We start from the raw sequence: 26,149 nt of genomic DNA, 5'->3' as shown, positions 1-26,149 counted from the left end.
GTTCCTTAGGAAGAATTATACTCTGATGATCAGTGTATTTCCCTCTCACAGCGGAAATGTCGAAAAAAAGAGCTCCTTTGGTTCTAGACACTCTGTAAATTCTGGTCTGCAAGGTGCTCAAGGCGGAAACATCATCATTATGAGGAGTTATGATGCGATTATGCATCAGGGACACTCTTGTTGTTATCTTCACTACTTGAGCATAGGACTTATTTTTCGCTTTACTATTGGTTGGAAAGAAGCTAAGCTCCGACAAGGAGGTATATATTGAACCATGGTGTAACATCATATTGAAAACAAATAATGCCAACGAGGAGGCTTAGGCCCTTAGTCGAATGGTATAATATCTGATTGGTACCGCGAGTACGTAAGATTTAGTACTGTTATTTGATACTTGTTTGTTTGTGGGTTTTCCCTGTTACTTAAAAAAAAGTTTAAAATGATGACCAGCTATTATGCGGTATGGGAATAAAATTTCCTTCATACAAAAAAAAAAAAAAAAAAAAAAAACGCCAACGCGACAATTTTCTATTAAACCCCCTTTTCTTTTATCTGTTTACTTATTACTAGTCTATATTATGTCTGACCTTACTAAACGTAATAATTATTTACTCTTGTAACGCTGCAGAGTGCTTATATATTTTTAAGGCTTAACCAAATACATAAAAAATAACAAAAGACCGACAGTTGCTGGATTTTTAATTGATGATAGAAACAAACAAACTCTTTTGAATTTCATAGCGCCTTCGAAGTCTGTACAAAAAGCAGAAAGAGCAGTTAAAAGAAAATTTCAACAGATTTATAAGGATGTCAAAGGCGAAAAGCCCGATAAGAAACGTGGTGATGCAGTAAATTGGAGGTTGTTGTTGGAGGAGGCATACTGCAAGGAACAAGTAGCCATAGGAGGTCACCGAGCGTTAGGTGCTTTGGGGGTATCATTGAGCAATGCTGCCAGTTCTTTGGCCAACGCAAATAGGCTGTCACCACCTCGAAATGTTTCTTCTTCAACTGACGAAGAAAACATTTCCATCGATTTTAGCCAGAAGTCGAGAATTATCTTGACCAATGGTTTTGACATTGGCAGCACCTGGGATGGGTTTAAGCGGATGACCTACAATAAAGCCAAAATGGAAGGATTGTCCACGGTCACTGATGTAATCGAAGTTTTGTAAGCCGTATTATGAAGAATATATATTTCACTTTACTAATTAACACAGGGCATTGAATCATGTTATGTTGCTGACCTTGTCTAAAAACAATGTTTTGGTCAACTTTCTGGGCCAGGATATATACGAAAGCTTAATGGAAATGGTTCTTTCCCGATATTTCAATGCAGAAATTGTTATCGAAACCGAGATAACAAACGCCATATCTGGGATAATAGCCGTAAGACATACTGGAATGATTCCTATCCATGTTCTAAAGTAATTTCTTATATTTTATAGTCTCTCGTTTCTGAGGACATTGATAGAAAAACAGCCAAAATTCAGTTGATCAATATCACCGCCCAAACAGAGAAATATGATACAGCTCTGATTGACATGGTCACCAGCTGGTAAACGCTTTGCTTTCTTCTAAAATTGAAAGAATATTTAAACACATAATTCGTAGTATCACAAAGCTGCCAAAGAAAAAGCTTGATCTTGTGGTAGGCGAACAGGAATTGATCACGGGATATCTTGATCATATCCTAACTTCCTTGTTCCACAACCCAGATGAACAGAGATTTTTCAGATGGTAAGCTCAATGAAGACTGATTTACACTGTTGACTAACAATACTTGTATTACTAATAGGGCAAACAGAAAATCTGAGGAGTTCGGGCAGCTCAACACAAAGCGACCAGACGCTTGTATGTCTTTGATTGAGAACGCAGCAGGAGTGCATGCGCTTGGCTTTGTCGAAGTCAAGCCAAAGGACACAAAAGACATTGGCTTGGTGAAGTTAGACTTGATACGCCTTGGTCAGTTTTGGAAGGATGTGATTGACCAAAACAAAATAAAAAGTGTTATGGCCGTTCAGGCAGTTGGTAAGTTAGATAAGCATCTATTTGTGGAGACTCAATATGCTTATATTCTTGAAACGCAATAGACCTCAATGTACGCGTGTACATTTGCTCCCATGCTGATGATGGGTTCTACCCAATGCTGGAGTTATGCTGCTTTGATGCTCCAAGCTGTTTAGACGAGCTTCCTTCCTTTCTGCAGCACTTGACAAACTTGAAAAAAGTCATCTATGCATATGACAACTGTTGCGTCAGGATTGACGACGAGTCGAGTAAGGCATGGAGACGTCCATCGCTAACAAAAGGTCAATTAGAGGCTATTTTGAAATAAATATTAGGTCATGTACAAGTAGAAAATGGTATGAGAGGTTTTTTTTAATAATTCGTGATTCTCGGAGATTGAGATAAAAATCGCTTTGCCTCAGATTGAAACCTTTTATTTCTCAATAAGTTATTAGTCAAACATGTCAACTGAATTTCATCAAAAAACATCCGAATGATGTATCCATCATTAATAATATAAAGATGGTCACTTGCATATTTAATACGAACAAACCACTTGAACCAATAGACAGACTTACAATTTATAAAGATCATTTATTCCGCGGATAATACATCCTTTGACAGCCCACCTAGTTATGTCTATTTCCAAAAACTGAACCACAATTAATCAGGTACGAGTATTCTACAGCCATACCGTACAATGTTTCATACACTATTTCCAGAAAGTAATGTCGTATATTACATATATTATAATACAATCTATACACAAAAGAGACAGTCAATGCGACTTTATTTCCGGAAAGTGTATAGCCCTGAATTTATGCTAAAAAAATGTTATATCATACAGTATGAGATATTTGGTGATTATAAACTTAACAAAGGTAAGGAGTAAACAATAACTTCCAGATGTACTCTTTGTTAAGTCAGGGAGAAAATAAAAATTATGCATTTTTGTGGTCAATAAAATACTGATAGGGTATATGAAGTGTCAGTCTCAGTCATCAAGACATAAACAACATAAGAATAAAAGTGCTTACCTCCGAAAAGTAAAGCAATCATCGGTTGCAGCCTAGTTCTGCTTCCTTTTCAGAAGAGAGCGGCAATAGTTTTGTTTACAGTGTAGAATTGACTGTTGTTTAGAAAGGCTTAATGAAGCCGGGAGTATGACCATGTCCATAAATGAAAGAGCAAATAGCGAAAGAAGAGGGCCAGATAGCGAGACAATATGGGTTTTTTCTTTTTCTTTTTACGCATGTTGTTTTTAAACTGAAAGGAAAAAAAAAACGATGAATAAACAAAGCAAGTCTTCCATTCACTCTTTTTAAATGTCTTTTTTTCTTGGAACACGACGCGTACCCCTGTTTTGTCACTTTTTATCTTATCAGGTCAGTTATGATGCAAAAATTGATTGTTCTTTAACATTTGCTTGAAGCAACTTACGCAAAAAGAGGATAAGCTATAAATGTAACTCTCACATCAAAGTTCAAAACTACGTCTGCGTCTTCTATATGCTTAGCAAAGAAGCAAAGAGATGTCTTCTTTTGTAGCTTTCTAGAAGAAACCTGAAATAAGATTTACCTTCTCAGGGTTTGAACATTTATCACACTTTTTTTTTTAGTTTGATGTTGAACAACAAAAAAAAAGCTTTATGTAGTGTATCTCATATCTCTTTCTATTCTTTAATATGGTCTTAGTGTTCTTCCTTCTCAGCTCTTTCTCAGTTTCAACGTTAACATCGTTGATACTGTTGGCATAAGATGAAGCTTTAGATTTTACTTGTATAGATAAATCATAATTTATTTTCCCAAAGAAAAACAGAGCGTGTTAAAACACCTTAAAGCCATAATTGCAGTCGTGGAAAACGCACACTTGTATACTTTTACCTCTTCTCAATAAACTAGTTTAAGTACTTTGAACTCAACAACTATTAGTCAGAATGAGTAGCCTTTGTTGATGGCTTTGTTGACTTTGTCTTATCTCTTTAAATCATGTCAACCTTTTAGGCGTTTGAATCTGTCTTTGGGTAATTACTCTCCACTGTCAAAAGCTCGACTTTGATAAGTCAATATTAGAATCTGTTACGATGAGACCCGACAGGCAAATACTTTAGTTTTTTAACAAGTATTCTCATTTTTTGAAGTGATAGGACTCATCAATACTTGAAAAAAAATTCGAAAAGGAAATTGCTTTATAAAATTTTGTCGAAGGTAAAAAAAATCATGAGTCTCATTGAGTCCTACGGGTCAATAAAACACTGCGATAGTAGCACAAGTTCTAGTGATGACACGAATATTGAAATAAGTAACAGATGTAGTAATTTGAATAGGGACGATATAGTACTTGGAATAAGTTATTTGAGATAGGAAGAGACGTAAAAACACAACAATATCATACAGTAAACCAAAAGCATCAGTGATGGACAGCGCTACCAACCATAAACATGACTGTCACTTGGGGCTCGAGGCTAACGCCAAGGATACCCTAACGGGAGCTGCTAAAAGCAACAAGGCGTTGGGATTCCCTCGTCCATGAGACCATCATCCATAGAAATCAATAGACATTAAGACTATTGAGTTTTCGTAGAGAAAAAAAAAAAAAAGAAAGGACATTAGAAACAAGTTACCGTTATCTTTACAATATTTGCCTGTTCTTATAAACTAAAAGCATCAGTGATGGACAGCGCTACCAGCCATAAACATGACTGTCACTTGGGGCTCGAGGCTAACGCCAAGGATACCCTAACGGGAGCTGCTAAAAGCAACAAGGCGTTGGGATTCCCTCGTCCATGAGACCATCATCCATAGAAATCAATAGACATTAAGACTATTGAGTTTTCGTAGAGAAAAAAAAAAAAAAGAAAGGACATTAGAAACAAGTTACCGTTATCTTTACAATATTTGCCTGTTCTTATAAACTAAAAGCATCAGTGATGGACAGCGCTACCAGCCATAAACATGACTGTCACTTGGGGCTCGAGGCTAACGCCAAGGATACCCTAACGGGAGCTGCTAAAAGCAACAAGGCGTTGGGATTCCCTCGTCCATGAGACCATCATCCATAAATAAGCTAAACGACTGATGATACTCCAAGTAGTCCCGGAATGAATAAGGCAGAAAAAGCGCTTAAATCACATTTGAAAAGCGTAGAAGAAGCACTTTTAACCATGTTTCCATTTCACAATGAGTTTACAAAATGCTACGTAAAAAGAAAGGAAGTTTATACAGGGATGGAAATTCTTAAAAATGCTGGCCTGCGACGTCATCATACAGTCACACCAAATTAATTTTGGGACAAAAAACCGAAACAAAATTTTGAAAAAATATAGCATGTAATTCCAAGACCAATTAATACGTGTATACTTAAGCTTGGGATTTCAAGTTTTGAGAAAAGAAAGATTCACATGTTTATTTTAAAAATATATTCATAAAATGTTTTTCAGTATTCTGTTGCGCCGCCTTTAGCTTTGATAACTGCTTCACACCGTCTCTTCATACTTCGAACTAATCGGTCCGCAAACTCATCATCCATTCTTTCCCACTCTTCTCGTAGAGCCACCTTCAATTGCTCCAAGTTTTTGATCGACGATCTTTTTCTTTCAATTCGCCTTTCAAGAGCATTCCAAACATGCTCAATGGGGTTCAAATCAGGGCTTTGAGCAGGCCAGTACTCAAAACCCCTGATTTGGTGGGTCTCCTTCCACCATCGAGCATAACCACCTGTATGACAGGAAGCACCATCCTCTTGAAAGATAAAATCCCTCTCCTGATGTGCCGTGACATTTGTAAACCAAGGATGGAACCTATTGGCCAAAATATTGATATATGTTTCTTGGACTACGGAACTGGTATCAATAATTTCTAAAGGTCCGAAACCTCCTCCCAAAAACATCCTCAAACCATAGCACCACCTCCACCCCACTTGACTGTGGATATTATATTTCTTTCATCATAACGCTCTCCTTTCTTCCTGAGCACTCTTTTTCCGCGTTTACTGCCTTCTACACAAAAGCGCGACTCATCAGACCAAACAACACTTCTCCATTGGCCTTCGGTCCAATTGAGGTGTTCCTTCGCCCAGCGAAGCCTACTTTTGCGATGTCTTGCAGTCAATCTAGGCTTGTGAGCTGCTCTGTACGATTTGAAGTCAAGTCGATCCACGTACGATCGAAGGGTGTCTATGCTAACAAAAACATCCAGCTTTGTTAATTCCACATTTATTTCTTTAAATGAGGCAAAAGGATCCTCTCTAATTATCCTCTTCAAATGCCTTTCAGTTCTTTCATTTATTTTCAGTGGTCGCCCAATTTGCCTGTGAGGTAAAGGGCTACCATAGTCATCAATCTTGACTTTTATATTTTGTACAGTAGACCTGTTCAATCCAACAAGGTCAGCAATCTCTCTAATCGTATGATGTGTTCTAAGAAGATAAAAAACCCCCCCATGCTTTACTTTCTTTTGTTTCATCTTCAGATATAATTAAAGGTCGGGTGCAGTCTTTGGAGATTTGAGCAGACATGTTTTTTTAATGTGTTAATGGATGAGAAAAAGACAAGTTTATTTTGTTATGAGGTTAAAATTTTCCTCAATAAATTTCCTTGTCCCATAATTAATTTGGAGTGACTGTATAATAACGCCTTTTACGATTAAGAATAATTTTATTTGATAATAATTTTTAATGACCGATTGGCACATAGCATCTCCATGCTGTACTGCCTGGGTCAGATCGCAGTGAGAGGGAATGAAAAAACCCTTTTGGGATTAAAGGGAAAATATAAAAGTAGTATGTATTAGGGATGGTGGTTGACCATCTGAAAATTTTTGCTGAATGTAGTGAAGACGTTTGACAAAGGGTTCACCAAGGTGGTTTGAAGCTTCAGGGAACTGGGAGTGAGCTAAGTAGTCCATTTCGAGCAGTATTGCACATATGGAAGGTAAACGAATGAGCCAGGCATCGATTGATCTTCTCGCTTTCTTGGTAAAGAATGTTGATGGTAAGAGGTTCAAAAGATAGGAAAGTGGATCGTCAATAGATTTGGGCATCTGAAGGCGGTTGTGCATATCTAAACAAGAAAAACTATGCTGACGTGAAAAAAGTTCATTTGGATGAAAAGGACGGGATTGGGGTTTACCGAGAGGTAACCAACCAAGTCGCCATCGCACGCAACGAGACCGTTCACTTCTTGTCATTGGTATCCGAAGAATAGGGTCGACAATTAGATCATTACGGCAGTGGGACAGAAGTTTAGCATGTTTTTCTTGGAGCTTCGCACAGTGGTTATCAATTAAAAACTGTCTTCGTTTTCTAATAAAGTTACTATGAAACATGGTTTCGAGATATTCATTGCTGAATGATGTCCATAAAGGTTATTTGGATAGTTGGGACCATCTCGAGATACATTGTGATTCTATGTATGGTAGCAATTTTGTTAATAATGCATCGTCTTGTAGGAAGGAGATTCTAAATAGAAATTGTGCTTGAAGTATGGAAATATGATCCTTCATGTTTGGTAAATTTGTTAAGTGTAGCATTACCTTGGTAGAGGTGAAGAGTCGTCCGCCGAAGATTTGACGAATGCATTGGTTTTGGCAATTTTCGAGAGACTGAATTTCTCGTAGATTGAAGGTTGTAATTGCTAGACCATATTCCAGTTGTGGTCGGACTATCTGGGCATAAAAGCGTGTTGAAAGGAGGTAATCGCGCCCATTTTTGTTGACACCAAGGGTAATAAGTTGTCTCATCATTCCAAGTGCTTTGTTAATGCTTTGTTGTAAAAGTGCTGATTTGTCGACAATATCACCAGATTTTATAGGAACACCAAGGTATGGGAAGTAATCTTCGTTGGGTAGTTCACTATTGTAAAGGTAGTATTTTTGACGTGTAGAGTTGGGATCAACAACGACGCACTTTTTAGGGTTCCATCGATAACCTAAGGAAAGGCTATGCTCCTCGCATTTGGAAAGAAGGGACTGCATTGAACCAGCATCAGTAATAAGAACAACATCGTCTACATACAATAGGCAGTTTAACTTTAGAGCGACAATGATGGGATCATTAAAATCTGTATCGACGAGAGGTGCTGGCCGTAAGAAATTTGGAAGGCTATTAATATAGACTGAGTATAGGTAAGGTGATAGTACAGACCCTTGCAGGACGCCAGTTTTTGAATGAAAACGGGAGGATTTATGGTTACTAAGAATCACTTCGACCAAAACATCTTCAAACATATTGAATAAGAGGGCTAGCAGAGGTGTTGGTATGCTTGAAGAGAGCTCGTTCCATATGATGTTACGATCAACCGTATCATTGGCTGACTTAATATCAAGAAATGCTAGTACTGTATTGTAGTGTAAATGTTTGCGATGATATAAATGACATAGTTCTGTTAAACAAAGCACTTGATCGAGTGATTGTGTTCATTTACAGTTTTTTAAATTTTTTTTTTATGGATGAAAATTTTAATGTTTATTAAACCTCATCAAAGAGTATAAGGATTAAGAGCGATACAAGTGTATTAAACAGTGACTTGTCGCGAAAATACAAAAGAAATTAGCATAGAGAATTGTAAGCAGATAGTTTCAATGGTTCCTTCTGGATTTGATTGAGGACAATCTCATCCACGACAGGAGTCTGTTCAAAGAATTGTTGCCAGTGGGCTTTCCAAATGAATCGAATGATTGTAGCAAAAAAAATCATAGATTGTAAACTTGTCATGATAATGTAAGATGTAATACTTGGATAATCTTGGTGTGGATAAATCCTCGAATATTGAGCTACAGTTGGGATCTTTAGGATTTGACAAGTATTTCTTGAAAGCTGCGTTCCACAAGTCTTGTTTTTGAATACAAGTAAAGAGCGTATGCTGCTCTGTTTCTGGTAGCTTGCACAATTGGTAGTAGTCGTCGTCTACCTTTGCTGGGATGATTCTATGCAAATTGGCGCGAGTGGATAATTTCTTATGAAGAAGTCTGTACCATACATTTCTAGGAATATGGTGCATAGGGGTACTGATAAAATCTTTCCAGTTGTTGTGGCTTATATTTGTGATTTGTGAGTTTGAGTTGAAGCTAAACATTGTCTTTAGTTGACGATTCTTCAATGCTGTTATATTGATATCTTCATAGCTCATCTGTTGAATGAATGGGTCAAAGCTGATATTTGCTTCTGTTGGATGCTCTTCATTGTCCAATTCAAGATCTTGCTGTTCAGCTGATAATAAAGATGCAAAATACGGCTTGAAGGTAAGGTTTCCAGTAAGAACAGCATTTTTTATTTTTTGTAGAATATAGGGAGAGCCACAATGTTGTCTGTTTTTGAACTGTATACCATTTGAAAGGAAATCTCGTTCAAAGAAATGATATGCTTTTTATACTTGAAGGAACTTGCTAAATTTGAATTTCTCTTGTGGGTCTTCTTCGCATATATCTTTGAAGGGAATGAGTAGACTAGTTTGTGATGATATTGTCAATTCATTTTCGGTAGGTAAACGAGGACAGGAGTCCAAAGCACTAAACATAGGGATTAGTGGATGGAAGCCTTTCATGTTGCCGTATAATCTGGAATGTTTGAATATCAAAGGGATGACGTGTGAGGGAGCATCAAAGGAAGATTGCAGAGTAAATATCAACATCTTGTACAGGAAGTCTGGTATCCTTTGACGACAGTTTAGCAGCAATGAATTGATATATCGAAACTGGAAAACCTTTTGCTGAAACTCTACATTCAATAATGAAACACCACCTTTGTTTTTCGGCTGCTCTATTGAACTGTTCAATGCACGTCGTTGCTGTTTGATGATCTCGAAGTGACGTAGCAATTGTTATTGTATGAAACTTTAAAATATTTTGGTTGGTCGTTTCGAATTCTTTTATGTATTGCTTGAATATCTTGGGGCTTTTTAGTCGACCAAGTCTCCAAGTGATTCGCTTCTCTGGCGGGCTACCTGTCGTGGTTCTTGGAATGTCAAAACTTAGGGTCATCAATTTGTGATTGGAATCTAATGACAGATCACTTCTTATAACTAAACAAGGGTTATTCAGTTCATTACTACTTAAGAAATAGTCTATTATGCTACTGCCCTGATATGTCATATAAGTAGGTTGACCAAAGCATAGCCTTGAATTTCACACAATCATGTTATTTTGTTGAATCCAGTTGTATAGTTGCTTCCCTCTAGAGTTTGAGTAGTGATTGCCAGTATAATTTCCCATTCTGGCATTAAAGTCACCACATATAATGGTTTGGTTGGTATGTGGGATGGTTTTTGGTAGTGAATTAAGCGTTTCTGAAATGGTTTGGTTATCAAGTAAAGGTGGAAAATACACATAGTGTATCAAAACATCATTGATTGTAAAAGAGAGTTCATACTGTGAGAGTTGTGGATCGTCGTTGGGTAAGTGATGTACATGGAACTGACATGCAGGGTTAAACAAGAGACTGATGCCTTGGCTTTCTTTTGTGGCGAGTGGATGTGTTTTTATTCCATATGTATGGTATTGTTTCCAATGTGTGGGGTATCTATTTGGTGATAATAACCAAGTTTCTTCGAATAGTAAGACTGATGAGTGTCCTTCTAGAGATAGAATAGGTGATATTGCTTGTTTGGGTAACCCGGTGGCGTTGAAGAGCATGATACTTAATTGGTCCATTAAATATCAAAATCAATGCTATGTTGGGCGCTGTTGGCGTTGTTTGAGGAACTGTGGTTATCCTCATGTTCATTAGTTGTGCTCATTTGATCATCCTCTGAGTAGAATAGATTATCTACTAATTCTTGGTGTCTTGGGTGTCGCGTTGGAATGATGTCTAAAAGTGTCTTTTGGCTAATTCATCCTTTAGAGAAGAAATGGCAGGCAACAGCAAACTTGACGGGTACTCTTATGAACTGTAATGCGCGTTCCATACGATCGCAATGGTGCATAAAAGCGCGGTTTGTACGTTCTTCTAATGGTAAATTTGCGTATTTAGGATCCCTAAGGTTTTGGGGACTACAAGGGTCAAATTCATCTTTGATGGTAACTTTGAATCGCTGAAGTTGTTGTCGCAGTTCAGCAGCATAGGCATTATGAACCAATAAGGCCAAAATGCTTCGATCAGGATAATGTATGTCAAGGATTCGGTTGTTATTAATGTCAAGCTTTCACAAACGAGATCTAACCTGTCCGATTGGAACTCTAGCCTTCGTACGAACGTAAATAGATTGGAATCCTTGGTTGTCTGATGGTGGCTGAAGGAAACGTGCAGCAGCCTCTTGGCGCTGTAGGCGTCTTTGGTTACGAGTTGCAATTAGATTGTCTTTAATATGTTGTATCTTAGCAGGTTCGTGCCAGGGAGCGGATTCGATGTTACTCATTTGGGTCATAGCTTCGGGGTTTCGGCAAGGGGGTTGTTGATTTAAACTGGGAAAGGGATCCGCAGTTTGAGTTTGTTGTAAAAGTTGTTGCTGGAGTTTATCAGTTTGAGAGCGAAGGCTATTAATTTCTGCTCTTGCCTGTTGAAGTTCTTGTGTCAAGCGTTGGATTGTATCAAGGAGAGTTTGCAAGTCGTTTTGACTGCTGTGAGTTGTTGGTGTGTGCGTATTGTTATTTTCTTGGAAAGATCTAGTTTCTTCTATGTCTGTCGGTGCCTGAATTTGCGATTGTTCTTGACATGAATCGTGAATAATATGCCTCATTGATGCTGCTTGAAAGCATTTGCCACAGCTAACGCAGCGGAACAAGAGGTGTGGTGGATCTGACTTGGTTGAACCATGTCGTCGGAAGTGACCTTGTTGATTACAGTTTGGGCATATTAAGCGTTTACGCTCTTTACTAAAAGTTGAGAGAAGAGAATCAACTTCCTCTGTAGACAAAGAATGGTTAGCTGATCCCTGAAGACCATTGGAGTCTATAGGCATTGGTTGATGATAATAAATGTCGAAATGAAGTTGTAGCTGTTGTTATGTTGTAGCGTAAAAAATCTAAGACGAGTGTTGAATTGTTTTCCAAATATAGTAAAAATTTAGGAAAGCGGAAAAAGCGCGCAAAATAAAAAATGTCATTCACAAATTTACAGTTAAAAACCAATATTTTATTATTATCCTTTTAAGTACATTAAAAAGAAGCCAAAGTTACAATATAAAAAGCAAAAACTAGAAAAAATATTCTAATGAAATGTAATTTGAAAAGTAAAGTTAAATATTAATATAATGGAGCTAGCAATTGTATTATTTATGATTATTGTTATCCGTACGACGTTAAACCAAAAAAGACACAAAGATAAGCTCATTCCGAACATGAAAATGAGTTTTGGAAAAGTAGTTGAACCAATCGGTGATGAAAAATAAAGTTAGGCATGTCTGAGCTAAAAGTTCCAGATCATGAAAAAGAGGGCTTGTATCATTAGCTTGGCAAAAGTAAAACAATAGAAAGTGAATTTAGTGTGATATACTTAGACTCAAGTGTCTAGAACCAACAATGTGACAAATGTCAAAACATTAAAGCCTATTTAGTCAATAATAAACAGTCGACTTTCATAACTATCTTTTGCCTTTTTTGTTTTTCTGAAATTCAATTTGATGCCAAGCTTGTATAAGGATATCCATAAATACCTTTATCTTGCACTTTTATATGCTCAAGCAAGAGTGATCGAACTATAAGAACTAAATATGTGTAACAAATGTCCTTTGTTTCTTGGCATAAGCTTGCTCAAAAGTAAAGACAATAGGAAATGCTTTCAAATAATTAAACTAAAGCCAAATTTATTTTAATCTAGTAAGTCTACTAAGGCTATTATACAATTTATTAGTATCATTAGTGCGTATACACTTTTTTTTTTCTTTTACCTTGGAAAATCAGTGATCCAACCATAGTGCTTAAAAGAACAATAGCGTCTAGTTGTGCAAATGGAAGTGCACACAGTGACCAAAGCACGATGGCATTTATTACTCTTGATGCAATGATGATCTTTCCATAAATATCTATTTTAATAGCTTAGTAAAAGGCCCAGTACAAACATTCTATATCCTTCTTACCGGCTATTCTTGTGTTGATGGCTTTAATTATAGAATTAATAATTAAAATAAGACCACCAAAGATAAGAAAAGTTTTGTAAACAAATACAATTTCCGTGTTCGATACAGTGCCAGCAAAAGATCCATCCTCTGATGCTGCTTCAGATCGACGCGTCAAATGACTTGATGATGATGATGACAACTGACGATCTTCACAATAATAGCTTGTTACTGTTTGTAAGGCGGCATAAGCAATGGATGAGGCAATATATTTACACCAAGTGGATCGATGATGCTGTGAAGAAAGATTGGTATCATTTTGAATTGTGTTGGCAATCACTACAGGGTTATAATCCGTTGTATCTTGATGAAGTACATCGCTGACTAATTGAATAGCACGTTTAGCATTATGGGTGGCTGATGTAGCAGATTCACTAGTTTCTGCTTGGTTAGATTCTGATGTGGTATGGGTAGATTCTGAGGTAGCATGATTGGATTCTGAGGTACCATGAGTAGATTCTGAAGCAGTATGGCTGGATTCTGAAGCACCAGTTGTAGATGATGACGAGGCTTCGGTACCATTATGTTCAGTTGTACTCTCTTCTTCTTTCAATTTGTTGTCTCTTATAAGCTGAAATTTGTAAATCTTTAGACTAAAAGAAAGAATGGTTCTAGTCCTTGTTTATCATAAGTAAACATATACTTTACATATCAATCAGCGAAATACCAAAGGCAACTTGACAAAGATGAAGAGGAAAATGAAGATAGACCCAAATTTGATGATATTTGTTATGTAAAAATACCTATTATATACCATAAATGAGTATATCAAATGAATCAACCTAGATTATATAATTACTTCTTTGTTAAAATCTTCAAAGTACATAAAGAAGAAACCAAAGATGATGGCAACAGCCATAAAGTTGGGAAGTCTAGATATGATAGATTAGTTATGACGAGTTCATTTGTATGTTCATCTTACACTATAATGACACTTGTTCCGGCAGTCGCTACCAAACCAACTAAGCCCATCAGATTCTCACCTAATCATGCAAATAAGTTGACAGTTTAAATAAAACAAACAGCTTAGTTACCCAAAACAATGAGTGTAAGTAAACCAAGTCTTTCAGCTAAATGACTCGCAGCCCAAGAAAGTGTTTTATCACCACGAATAATCACGTTCACTAATAATTCACACAAGACACCTAAATACCAAAGTACTCGATGAATGTCATTATCAATCATAGTAAGTGAACCAGCCCATAATGCGATGGATATCAAATTGGCTCCAATGTAGCATGATAATGCCATACGCGATTTTGATTTTGCTAGTAAAGCAACAATAAACACTAAAATAAAGTATGAATAATTATAAACTATATTCAACGTAATAACTTACCAACAGAGTATTCAATGACAAGTATGGCTTTTAATGCTATATAAATTCGTGTGAATGTCAATAAAAAAAAAAGCGCAGCATTATCCTTGTTTATTTACCAATGTAACCATAAACATATCCTCGCGAGCTCAAAAAATATTCAGATGAACCTGCCATACCAACTAGATATTCATGCAGAGTATGTCAGTAATGCATGCACAATCATACATTATTGTATTCTTACCAACTGCGCACATTTCTACAAGTTTATAAATATGATGTACTACGTCATCGCTAGAGATATATCAAAAGAAAGATAAGAGTGATTATTCATCTATTTTATATTCTATATTTACGTATCAAATCTTGCTGTGTATCTAATATGAAAAAGTAAGTAGGTTATCAATAGAATAAGATATAGTCTTACAGTGAACTCGCGCACCAAGCCCACCAGGTGATAACAAACCATTCGGTATATAAACCCAAGGATGCCCAATCTTTAATATGATGACTATGTGTAAATTCAGAAAGAGTGGCCACATAAAATAAATCATAAAATAATTCAAGCCAAGATGCCGCTGTTTCTTCTCCAATATCCGCACTTAAATCAGGCTCGGGGTATTGAAAGAAGGGTCTCCTGGTCTCTTTAGATGATAGTTCGTGATGATGATTGTGCTTTGGTTTAAATTCAATAAAGCAATTATCGTTAAATTCAATCGTGTGGTGTTCTGCATGATGAGTATGATCCTGTTGATGGCCTACAGTACTGTCTGCTTTGTTATGAATTTTGATTGAAAAGTCACGTTTAATCTTATAAAGGAAATCAGTCAGACCGTCCGTGTCGTGCACTCCGTTAAATAAAATCTTTTCTTTTGGTGTTAAATTGACCTGAAAAGTCCATATTAATGTTACACTTTACACAAACTTTTTTTTTTCTTTTTTTTTCTATTTTTATTTACTCTTTGTGCAAAATCGACAGCTGAGTCATGATCTAATGCAAAGCTTTGGTTTCCTTTCAGTTGACGAAAATGGATAATGATAATATAGGCCATCTCTGTATTTGTACTAGTGGTATTGGTACTAGTAGCCATTGGTGGTGGTATAGTCCTGCTTTTAATGAGTACAAAAAGCACTAAAAATAATTCTAGATTATTACCTGTGGTCTGGTTGATGAGACCATCTGTCTACTTGATGCTGATATTCTTCTTTACGATGCTTATGCGCGTTATATTCTTCTATAGGATGTGTGATGATGTCTCCAAATGTTTCTTCTCCATGATGATAATGTGGTTTTTCTTCTTGATCTGCTTCAAATTTTTCACTCTAATTTGCTTATTAATAAAAAAAAAATGACAGGACGGCTCAAGTTTACCAATTCAATATTCTCAGTCAATCCTAATTTTTCTTCTTCATCTGAACTCGTACTGTTTCTACGTTGTATTAATGAATTTCTTCCAATAGGAGGTCGAAACCTTCCTCCTCGAAGTGTTGGTCCTCTTCTTACAGAGGCTTGAGGTGACATGTTTGAATTCATTGTTGTATAAGAAAGAAGGGGAGAAAAGAGAATGAATAAGGAGTTGGCACTATATATTTTGCTCCCCTTTTAAATCTCAGAAGCCCAATCAAACCAATTTCCATACAGCGTGTAGATCTCTTTTTTAAGTAGCTAATAAATTAAATTTCAAACTAAAAAAATTCTTCTTTGACATATCTTCGTCTGTGTCACTGTCCCCAGATCCATGGTACTTTTTCGTTGTAAAGTAGCACACATATAAAATTGAAACATTTTATTCATTTATTTCTTTTTTGTAACAATAAGTGCTTTAAATAGAAATAATCAATTACAGTACTGCCAGTGCCAGAACGTCTTTAACTACCCCTCCCCACTTTTGTGCAGTCACAGAGAAACTAAATTACGAATTTTTGTCTACTTGGGTCGAGTTGGATGAAATGATATTATTGTATGTACATTCCATTTAAGGTTTCTATTCTTCTTTATTGAAGTTATTAAAAATTTAGCTGTTCTACCAATGTAAGGGATCTATTTACGCTTGAAACAAGAAAGATATGCTTGTATAATCCAGTTTGATCTGGACATGAACAATCAGAAAGATAGTTATCCTAACAAGTAACAGTATCATTGAGAATAAGGACAGAGAAAGATTCGCATTTAGAAGGCTATTTCAAAGGAATATCCAAAAGCAAACAATTTGCATCATCTGTGTTTTCAGTGACATTATAAATTGATTTATCGCTATCAATGCTCTTTTCCTTTTCTTTTTTGTACCAAATTGAACATGTACAGCATCTTGTTGACAGTCAATGACATAGCTTGTAAATCATTCCATCAACACGAGTATTTCTAGTGCGATTAGAGTAATACGAATTAAACTGATTATGATATGATTCAATATAATCATTGGTAATAAAAGTGCGTCTTTTTTCCAACAATGAACACATCATGATCTTTTGTCCATAATAATAATTGAAAAACAAGAATTTTTTTGTGGAATTCATTTTCAAAAGATCAGGATTGACAACCTATTCATTGCATTTAAATAATTATGGTTGTAGCATATGTTTGTACACCCTTCATTGTATATTAACAAATTGGATACATGGTCTCATGTACTTTTCTCATGTTTTCTTCATATTCGATAATACACTATTATACTGAGTGATTCATCAAACACTTTACGAATAGCAGATATCTTAGTCTAACTACAGCGAATCATCATTTTTAACTGGAAGATGATTACCAACTGTTTTTTTTAACTCACCGTAGGTTTTATAGAAACACCCATTCGCACGCTTATCAACTATGTTGTCAATACAAGAATAAAGCTTCACAGCCGAACTGAAGTTGAATCGGCTTTTTATGGTATGTAACTTGCTCATGATAAGCATAGCGAATGGCATGAATGATAAAACTGTTCATTTTACTGCTTGATTTGTTGTCAAAAGAAGAAAAAAGGACTACAAGATTTTTTAAAGGGGGACAAAAGTGAAAAATGGATACTACTCAAACTTCCTGTCGATCAAAAGTTGATTTACAAATGGAACTCTTAAACCATTGGTGGCCGTCGAATGTTTTCTAAGCAGCAAACAGCATGCAGTGATCCTCTGATTGTCATGTTCTATAAAGTACCAAACGAGGAAAGTAAAGTAGCGTATCTCTGTCATAATTCACAATCGAAAGCTTTAGCAACCATAACAGGTGCTTCCGATAAACATCTAGGAAAATTAATGTGTCTTATGACAGCCCACTTCATACAGTACATTGAGCAAGGGGAATCGTGCCATTCTAGATTGAAAAGCATACTCAACTATTTCATAAAAAGATGAACTTACATCAATGACACTTGAAGGAATGCAGTTCTGTGACAGCTACAAAGCAAGGTCTAGGAGAATGGATCGAAAGACATGCTGAGAAGGAGTGTGAAAAGGAATGTTCAAGAATTATAAAAATAGGGAAAGCTTATGTGTGAATTGTTACAAGATCAAAAGAAGGTAGTTTCTGCTTTTTATTCATGAATTCGAAGAGCCTCCATAGATTCGTCTAATGTTTGATAGGACCATAAAAGTGAGAATAAACCCAAGATTGATATATTCTACAAATTGTTTGCTGGTTTTTATTGGTATGGCCTTCAAAAAACAATGTTTATGAAGCGTTATTCAAGCAGACATCATTTTATGTGAGGTAATGCAAATAAAGGTTATTTAAAATAACTGACGTAGCTACCTCGGATGGTCTAATGCCAACCTGGAAGTCCTTCAGCCTATAGGAACTATTGACAACAAAGATTAGATAGCGCTCCAATTAGACTTAAAGTTGACCTAAAAACGCTCATCTTTCCTTGACAATACAAACAAGGTGAAGCTACTATTCACAAGTCATGATCTCGTAATCACAGATACTGTACTGCATTATTTTTAACGACTCTTTATATAGAAGCCCAAAGAAAAGCGAATCACTATTACTGTTGTGAATATAAAAAAAATGGGGAAAAAAAGTATAAAGAAATCTGACATGAAACAATGCACATGAACCGTCGAGAGAAACCCTGTAGTGTATTAATCCATCTCAGGTACCACTCACTGTTGAAGATCCCTTAATTTTCCTTCTGAACTTACTACTCACTCACAAGTCGCATTCCTTTCTTTTTATTACTCGTTTGATTCCGTCTTACTCCCCTTAATCTGACTTGAGCAAATCAGGTGTATTGAAAACACTGTACACTCATTAAAGTCTTTTTAAAGTAATTGTATTGTATTGCACACGTTCATCATTATCACATAGGCTTATTATTTACAAATCGTTTTATTTACAATGATATTTAACGAGCATAGTTGTGAGTTTTGTGGTGTAATTCAACACCAGGAGAATGAAGTTGACGATATCCAACATAAGAGGCAGTAGAGAGTGCAGTACCAACGATCGCCATCAATGGAAGTACTTCAGGATGGGTGAAAGATCGCTTGAAAAAATTTTTAATTTGAGCATTCATCTTGTATGATTCAATAAGTGAATGATCGAATAATCCACTCCCTCTTCTTTTATATTCTTTTTGAATGTAAAACCATATATGACGAAACAATGAAGTATTGCCTCTTTATTGGTTAACAAGATTGTTTATATTGTTTTTTTGCATGAATAAAAAAAAAAGAGAGAGCTTTAGCTTTATTTATGCAGTTTTTTGTAAATCGGCTCTCACAACATGGTAAACTATTGATGAAGAAAAAAAAAAAAGTATTATTATTACTACAAGACAAAAGAAAAGTATTTACAAAAAGAAAAATAGGAAAAATGACAAAGAGGAGAGTCTAGCTTCTTTTTAACAAAGTCAATACAGCGGCCGCTTCGACCGCATCCACACCAGCATCAAAAGTAGAATTGAATCCATACGTTTGTATCATGGAGATATCAGTTGTATGTCTACGTCTGTGATGATGACTTGGTTGTTCTTGCTCTTCTTCACTATTCAGCAAAATATCCAAATCGGATCCATATTTGTTACCTGCCACAATCGCTGCGGCGGCAGCGGCAGCGGCAGCTCGTTTGTTATTGGATGATTTCGTGATGGCCGGCTGATGCTCTTCTTTCTTAACTCTCTTTTTATATTTCCTCTTCTTTTTTTCTACAAAGTTTCGGGTGGACTTTGTTTGGGGAGGAAAATATTCGGTTCCACCGCAGAGGATCTTGCCATGTTTCCATTTCACACCACATGCATTACAGAGCGTGCCTGCGCCCTCAGGTCCTCGACGCCACATCGGTGTACTTTTCGATCCGCAATAAGAGCATTGTTTGTTGGGTTTATTGTTGGTTGATGCAGGGGGTGTTGAATCGGTTTCCATGGTAGAATCAGTCGATGTGATGCCTATATCTCTTTGTGAGTTTAACATCAAATGATTTTATTGTGTGAGTAAACCTATCGTGCTTTCTATTTCTTCTATTTCTTCTTCTTCTTCTTCCTCTTCTTCCTCTTCTTCTATTTCTTCCCCTTCATCGCTACTCAACCAACCACTTTTCTCTTCTCGAGTATCCAAAGGACCAATCATTTTTTGAGCAGTGACCTGTTGATTATGCAATTTCATCTACAAATCAAGAGTTACGATGTGTCTTGCTTAAGCTTTTTATGAACAAACCAGTTCTATCATCTTTTCATATCTTGTTTCAAAATTGAAAACCGTTTGCTTTAAAGCACTTAATAAAATATCACTAACACCAGTGAGACCAATGTTGATGGCATAGCAATCTGATCTTGGCTGTTGTGGCTGCAACAGACTGGGATCAGTTAACCTTCTTTTAGGTCGTGTACATACATTAGCAAACTCTTCTAGTTTGGAAGCATTCTTGCAAGAACAAGCAGAATGAAGAACGGATAGATTGGAATCTTTTGGTAAATGAAACGAAACAAGCACCTAATTAAAACATCATCAGTTGATGTATTATGGATGAGTTGACTACTTTTTACATCAAAAGTGGAAGTATGATTGAGAGCTTCTACAATAGCTTCATGAGGGAATTGGTAATACCGCCCTTGGTCTGAGAGTTGTTGAGTTTGATTTATACAAAAGATGACATCTCTTGTAGATGATGACTCTTCTTGTTTGATAATCTCGTAAAATGTAATGTTGGGATAGAAATAAGATTCAAACTTGACAGAAGCAAAACCCAAATGTCGAGATTCGATGGATTGAGTTGAAAGGGAATAATGTGAAAACACTTGTTCAATCCACAATCTACTTGCACATGAGTCACATTGACTTCCTTCCTTGTTTTGTTTACCCATATTGTCTTTCATCGACTGTTTCACTATTTGTTCTTGATCTCACCGACATCTTTTTTTTTGTGCCTTTTTTTATTTTTTATAATAAAAGAAAGAGAGATGATTTAAAAAAAGTGTATTTTTTTTAGGAAAAAAAAAAAGAAGGTAAAAAAAACTTTATTCCGAAAGTTGTATTTTTTTTTTAAAAAATAAAAAACTGTTTTTATTAACCAGATCCACCAGAGAACTTTTTTCCAAATACAATCAATTGAATTTGATCATAACCGGAAATAGCACCAGCACCAGCAATAGCACGAAGAATATTAGCACCAGCACCCTTGAAGAGTGATCCCATGCCTTCTTTTGCAATGATTTCCTTGAATGCATGAAGCGAGGAATCATATTTCACAGCAGCACCCGAAGTCATCATCATACGACGACGTACCGTATCAATGGGGTAAGAAGCTATCGGTGTAACCTATTAAAACTCATACAATTATGCATACACTTGTCCACTTACCAAGGCCAGCCGTGGTCGTGACGGCCCAACCGAGCAAGAAGGTAGCCAGGAAGGAAGACTGAAGCTTTTCGGGCATCATGGGTTTCATAGAATCATACATGCCAAAATAAAGGCCTCGATAGACCACGATACCTACACAAGAAATATTGAACCCTCGATAAAGACCAGCGATGCCATCTGTTTTCAATGTCTTCTTGTACACATCAATCAACCCACTGAACTGACGCTCTCCACCTCCCTTACTAGCCGACTTGGCATCATTCGCTAACCGGGTTCGTCCATAATCCAGCGAATAGACAAACAAGAGCGAGGAAGCACCCGCGAGCCCACCCGAGGCCAAATTTCCTGCAAACCAGGCCCAATAGCCATCCGCCTTGTTGCGATTGAACATCCGCTTGAATTTATCGCGAAAGGCAAAGTTGAGCGCTTGCGTGGGGAAATAACGAAGCACGTTGGCCGTGTTGCCTCGCCAGAGCGCAATGATCCCTTCATCCTTGATCGTGCGTGCAAAGCAATTCCCGATGCCCTTGTAAGGCGTGGCCAGTCGGCCTTGTTTGATCATTTCGTCTTGATTTTGAATCAGTAGCTTGACACGTTCAATGGGTGCTGCAGCGGTCTTTGATACAGCAGCGGAAACACCGCCCATCAAAAAGTCCTACCTCATCCGTTGATCATCATGAACAATGTAGATTCTCAATTACTTACAACAATAAACTTGTTTTGATCCACCATTTTTTGAGTGAGAAAGAAGTAAAAAAAAAAAAAAAAAAAAAAAAAAAAAAAAAAAAAAAAAGAATGGCTTTTTGTTTCAAAAAAAAATGTCGATATCAAGGGACGGGGATTGAATGCACAACGGGGTTTGATTTCATGACGTACACAACTCTTTATTGTTGTATTTTATCTAAATCAATATCATACGAAATATTGCAACCACAACTATGCTTTGCATTAGGATTCTCAATCACTTGAAAAGTAGATCCAATGAGTTCTTGCACGTAATCAAGTGTAGACCCACGAAGATATTGAAGTGATATATTATCAATAATCACCTTGACGCCTTCCTTCTCAAACACCCTAATACAGTCTTTTTCAGTATTCTTTTCGATCTCTGTTTGTTTCTTTATCTCTTACACATCGTCTTCTTCTATTTCTTGAGTTAATTCCAATTTATTTTGAAATCCATGACAGCCACCTGAATCAACTAGAATACGCAGCATTTGTTCACCGTCTTGTTCTCTTTCTTGTATTTGTTGTAGTTGCTAAAAACACTTGTTAGATTAAGCGCTTAATTTGTGTGTAGTTGCCTTGAATTACTTTAATTGCTTTATCTGTAATGCCCAATCCATTTTCTGTTGAAGCTTTCACCAAAGTACTGTACATTGAATATAAAGCAAGCCTTGATCTAATATTAGGTGTTACTCGAAGAGGTCGAGTAGGTAATTGTGAACATGATTTAAATAAACTTCGAAACATTTTCTTCTATGATCTATAAAAAAGGGGAAGGGAAAAAAAAAAGCAAGTACCCAAGCTCATAATTACTAAGGCAAGGTATTTTTACATCTCCGACGTTTTTATTTTTTTTTTAATATTTTTTATTGTCTATTGAATCATTAATAATTTATTCTTCCATTTCTTCATCCTCTTCAGATCCTTCTTCCATCACTTCCTCATTCTCATCATCATCCTCTTCTTCTTCATCATCTTCAGGAAGTGTCACAGGCTTCTTTTCTTCAGTAACAGTAACACTAGCCAAGGCTTGATGTTGGAAAGCTTGACGGACACCTGCATTCGAAGACATATCCCACACATGCATTTTTCCGTTTGAACCAGCAATAGCCAATTGGAAAGGTGAATCAGGACAGAATTGAGCGGAAAAGATACGGCCGAGTTCAAAATTACGGCTGGTGACCATACTAGGCTTATTTTGGTTTGTATTCCAAAGCTTGATGAATTTATCACCACTGCCTGTTGCGATACAGTTGGGCACCAGTGGGTTGATATCAAACGCACTCACAGCATCATCATGTGCTTGTAAAGTAAACAAGGGTTTTCCGCCCTTGCCATTCTCTGCTTGACGAACATCAAAGTATTGCACCACACCATTTTCAAGAGCCACATAGAAATTGGAAGGGTTGTGAGGATCCCATCGGATGGATTCCACATCGCTGCTCACTTTCCATCGAGTCACTTGGTCAGGAGAACGGGCGTCGAGCACACAGACGGTTCGATCATAGGAGCCAGAAATAAACACGGTGGTCTCGGTAGGATGCCAGGCGACCGATTGAACCTTATCCGTATGATGTGTATAATTCTGAACACACTTGGAAGTCGCTAAATCCCAAAGTTTGATGGTACCATCAGCAGAAGAAGAAAGCAAAAAGTTACGATGGTTCTTATTCCAGGCCAAATCCATGATGGCATCCACATGGTAGTTGGCATTGGGCTTTTTGGATCTCTTTTTGGATTTGTCAGTGTGGCCCAGGATGGTCTCGGGGTACATGACATCGATCGTGTCAAGATCCCAAATTTCAATGTCCGGATCAAATGTGCCCACGGCTGCATAGTTGCCTGAACTCTCGGGATTGATCTTGCCTTCACTTGTGTGAAAATCTAACCATTCAAGACAGAGAGGGAAAGAGGGTAACATGATGTCGTGGTGTACATAGATATTATCTTGAGATTCTTCAAATACGTATACTTCTAATTGTGAGATATCATCTTCTGTTTTAGCAGCCAATAACATATTATCGGTAGGCAAGATTTCTAATTCCTTTTGTTCCTCATCTGCATCCATATCTTGGTCTAATGTCACATAGGGATCTTCTTCATCATTATTGTAGTATGCTAAATCTTTGATATTCGAAAAGATACCGACCTCTATAAAATACACATGTCAGCTATTACTTTTTGTTCAAGTCATCATTTACTTTTGCTAGAAGCTTTCACTTCATCATCATAGTTATCCAAATTATACACAGCCAATTCATCTTCTTTTGCTTTATTCTCTGCACTATTTACACATGAATCAGTAGAGTCCTTTTATATACATCGAGAGATACATACTCTACTGTCATAGATTTATCAACTGCTGAAGCTTCTTCCAAGTCTTGTTTAGCGTCTTCTAATTGTTCTGCAGCCAACTTGCTAATTCTTTCATATTCTTCATCGTTCAAGTTATATTTCTTGGGCTGTTGAGCAGCTGCTCCCTTACGAATCCACTGAATGGCTGAGATCATGATCTAAAGTGTAAAGAAAAGAAAAAAAGAAAAAAAAAAGACAGGTTAAAAAAGCAGTACAATCGTGTGACTCCTTTTTGAAACATTCACTTCCAGCCTGTGTTGGCTATTCACTCTTTGACGCCCGGGTTTTGCAAGATTGATATATAACGTTTGTGATGAATAGCTTGTATCGTAAGAGACATGTATTTTTACAAAAGGTAGCATTCAAAGGCCCTTAAGGTTCTTTTATAAATAAAACGAGTTACCAAAGTTTCATAAAATAATTATGCTAGTCATGAATGATACAAGAGATACTTGTATGTCGTTAAGGTCATCTTACTGAAGGAAATCCTTAAGTTAAAAATGAGTCAAAAAACGTGGTTTGGGGGGGGGGATCAAAGAATCACCTTCAAGTCCGCCCTATTTTTTTTTATGAAAGAGTGAAGGGGGAAACCGATGATGATTCTCCTTTTTTTTACTTCAAAAAATGTTACGACTTTGTCCGCTCCGATCAAGAGCCCTTCCTCGCTTCCATCATTCCTTTCGTCGTACACTCACTCATGATCCTTCCAAACCTTTCCCACCACCACAGCCTACACGACCTATTGATATTTTAGATCAAAAGGATGATAACAGTGTAATGTCACCTACATTGGATGCTGTGGCTCAAGACATTACACATAAAAACAATACATCTTTTAGACAAAGTCATCATTTTGATACCTACAAGGTGCTCACTCAGCTTGAGGGACAGGGATTTACTCGAAAACAGGCTGAAGTGATTATGAAGGGCATCAAGTTTCGTTTAAGAGAATGGTAATTACAAATAGATAAAAATAGAAAAAGTATTCACACAGTCTATATCAGTACTGCTTCCATGAGACAACAATTGTTCTTATCATCTGATTTGGAAAATGTAAGTTGTACTCTTTTGATTATGCCATTAATTCATCTACTTGTGTACAATGATAGGAATCTTATTTATTTAAAGCGGCTTTATCTGAATTAAGAACAGAGATTCAAGTACTTCGAAAGAACGATATGCAAATGCTTCAAACAGAACTTTCACTGTTGATAAGGGAAGTAGACATTTTAGAACAAAGATTGAACGAAGGTATTGCGACCATGAAGAATGATATTCAGATGGATATGAACAATAGAAAGAATGAAACAAGAGAAGATCAAAAGGCAATGGACATGAAGATACAAGAGATCAATAATAAATTCACTATTCGCTTAGGAGACATTCGTACTGAAATAGAAGCTGTCCGGTGGGAAACGATTTGGAAGGGGATGAGTAAAGTTTAACTATGCTGATTTCGATCTTTTTAACATTTTCTATTAGCTGGTGTTGCTTTAGCAGGACTGACAATAGCTACTATGGGTTATTTATTAACTAGGTATTCGGCTAGAAAAGCAGATAGACTTCGATTAGAAGAAGAAAGGAAAAGAAAGCGATTACAAGAAGAAGCAAATAGAGCTGGTACATTGGATATGGAAGTTATTTATTAAACATTTTGTTTTTATTATCGTTAAAGTCTAAAGAGAGAAATATGAAAAAGAAAAAGGGATTACATGCCTAATAAACCACTGAATTGACTTGCGTATTGCATTGGCTTAACAGATGGATGAGGCTATATTGAAAATGTTTAGTCAAGTTGTTCTTTTTTTTTTTATACATGATCTCTTACCACAGCAGTAAATGTGACATAATCCAACTTCATGTCAGGTGTAATGTTGATAAGAGCACCTTTATTTCCAACCGTGTCA

At 36.6% G+C, this 26,149-nt stretch overlaps 12 protein-coding genes across 12 annotated transcripts; 3 read left to right on the top strand and 9 right to left on the bottom strand.

The window, feature by feature from the left end:
* Positions 1-578: 578 nt before the first annotated feature.
* Positions 579-2,335, top strand: RO3G_12141 (uncharacterized protein; the record flags this gene model as incomplete). The annotated part of the gene is made up of 7 exons (XM_067666725.1): positions 579-597; positions 742-1,168; positions 1,218-1,386; positions 1,446-1,555; positions 1,612-1,737; positions 1,796-2,028; positions 2,091-2,335. The coding sequence occupies 7 exons, from the start codon at positions 579-581 to the stop codon at positions 2,333-2,335; spliced, it is 1,329 nt and encodes a 442-aa protein (XP_067522826.1).
* Positions 2,336-4,226: 1,891 nt separating this feature from the next.
* Positions 4,227-4,539, top strand: RO3G_12140 (uncharacterized protein; the record flags this gene model as incomplete). The annotated part of the gene is made up of 2 exons (XM_067666724.1): positions 4,227-4,249; positions 4,404-4,539. The coding sequence occupies 2 exons, from the start codon at positions 4,227-4,229 to the stop codon at positions 4,537-4,539; spliced, it is 159 nt and encodes a 52-aa protein (XP_067522825.1).
* A 903-nt stretch (positions 4,540-5,442) lies between these two features.
* Positions 5,443-5,895, bottom strand: RO3G_12139 (uncharacterized protein; the record flags this gene model as incomplete). Its single annotated transcript, XM_067666723.1, has 1 exon — positions 5,443-5,895. The coding sequence occupies one exon, from the start codon at positions 5,893-5,895 to the stop codon at positions 5,443-5,445; it is 453 nt and encodes a 150-aa protein (XP_067522824.1).
* An 869-nt stretch (positions 5,896-6,764) lies between these two features.
* RO3G_12138 (uncharacterized protein) lies at positions 6,765-8,231 on the bottom strand (the record flags this gene model as incomplete). The annotated part of the gene is made up of 4 exons (XM_067666722.1): positions 6,765-7,268; positions 7,322-7,411; positions 7,539-8,011; positions 8,198-8,231. 4 exons carry the CDS (start codon positions 8,229-8,231, stop codon positions 6,765-6,767), a joined length of 1,101 nt encoding a protein of 366 aa, XP_067522823.1.
* A 407-nt stretch (positions 8,232-8,638) lies between these two features.
* RO3G_12137 (uncharacterized protein) lies at positions 8,639-9,547 on the bottom strand (the record flags this gene model as incomplete). The annotated part of the gene is made up of 2 exons (XM_067666721.1): positions 8,639-9,322; positions 9,377-9,547. 2 exons carry the CDS (start codon positions 9,545-9,547, stop codon positions 8,639-8,641), a joined length of 855 nt encoding a protein of 284 aa, XP_067522822.1.
* A 1,596-nt stretch (positions 9,548-11,143) lies between these two features.
* RO3G_12136 (uncharacterized protein) lies at positions 11,144-11,899 on the bottom strand (the record flags this gene model as incomplete). The annotated part of the gene is made up of 1 exon (XM_067666720.1): positions 11,144-11,899. One exon carries the CDS (start codon positions 11,897-11,899, stop codon positions 11,144-11,146), a length of 756 nt encoding a protein of 251 aa, XP_067522821.1.
* Positions 11,900-12,747: 848 nt separating this feature from the next.
* On the bottom strand, positions 12,748-15,894 carry RO3G_12135 (uncharacterized protein; the record flags this gene model as incomplete). The annotated part of the gene is made up of 15 exons (XM_067666719.1): positions 12,748-12,770; positions 12,827-12,961; positions 13,016-13,647; positions 13,703-13,797; positions 13,854-13,926; positions 13,977-14,037; positions 14,089-14,343; positions 14,394-14,429; positions 14,492-14,554; positions 14,617-14,666; positions 14,729-14,749; positions 14,800-15,260; positions 15,332-15,479; positions 15,529-15,695; positions 15,745-15,894. The coding sequence occupies 15 exons, from the start codon at positions 15,892-15,894 to the stop codon at positions 12,748-12,750; spliced, it is 2,370 nt and encodes a 789-aa protein (XP_067522820.1).
* A 2,815-nt stretch (positions 15,895-18,709) lies between these two features.
* On the bottom strand, positions 18,710-18,880 carry RO3G_12134 (uncharacterized protein; the record flags this gene model as incomplete). The annotated part of the gene is made up of 1 exon (XM_067666718.1): positions 18,710-18,880. One exon carries the CDS (start codon positions 18,878-18,880, stop codon positions 18,710-18,712), a length of 171 nt encoding a protein of 56 aa, XP_067522819.1.
* Positions 18,881-19,196: 316 nt separating this feature from the next.
* On the bottom strand, positions 19,197-19,643 carry RO3G_12133 (uncharacterized protein; the record flags this gene model as incomplete). Its single annotated transcript, XM_067666717.1, has 1 exon — positions 19,197-19,643. One exon carries the CDS (start codon positions 19,641-19,643, stop codon positions 19,197-19,199), a length of 447 nt encoding a protein of 148 aa, XP_067522818.1.
* Positions 19,644-20,867: 1,224 nt separating this feature from the next.
* Positions 20,868-22,541, bottom strand: RO3G_12132 (ADP,ATP carrier protein; the record flags this gene model as incomplete). Its single annotated transcript, XM_067666716.1, has 5 exons — positions 20,868-21,106; positions 21,162-21,816; positions 22,127-22,235; positions 22,293-22,420; positions 22,476-22,541. The coding sequence occupies 5 exons, from the start codon at positions 22,539-22,541 to the stop codon at positions 20,868-20,870; spliced, it is 1,197 nt and encodes a 398-aa protein (XP_067522817.1).
* Positions 22,542-22,779: 238 nt separating this feature from the next.
* RO3G_12131 (uncharacterized protein) lies at positions 22,780-24,397 on the bottom strand (the record flags this gene model as incomplete). Its single annotated transcript, XM_067666715.1, has 3 exons — positions 22,780-24,038; positions 24,089-24,171; positions 24,225-24,397. 3 exons carry the CDS (start codon positions 24,395-24,397, stop codon positions 22,780-22,782), a joined length of 1,515 nt encoding a protein of 504 aa, XP_067522816.1.
* A 469-nt stretch (positions 24,398-24,866) lies between these two features.
* On the top strand, positions 24,867-25,891 carry RO3G_12130 (uncharacterized protein; the record flags this gene model as incomplete). The annotated part of the gene is made up of 4 exons (XM_067666714.1): positions 24,867-25,195; positions 25,247-25,295; positions 25,352-25,676; positions 25,725-25,891. The coding sequence occupies 4 exons, from the start codon at positions 24,867-24,869 to the stop codon at positions 25,889-25,891; spliced, it is 870 nt and encodes a 289-aa protein (XP_067522815.1).
* Positions 25,892-26,149: the final 258 nt, after the last annotated feature.

This window comes from Rhizopus delemar, genomic scaffold (assembly GCF_000149305.1).
Source record: "Rhizopus delemar RA 99-880 supercont3.10 genomic scaffold, whole genome shotgun sequence".
NCBI classification, from domain to species: domain Eukaryota; kingdom Fungi; phylum Mucoromycota; class Mucoromycetes; order Mucorales; family Rhizopodaceae; genus Rhizopus; species Rhizopus delemar.
This window is presented reverse-complemented; position numbering and strand designations above follow the sequence as displayed.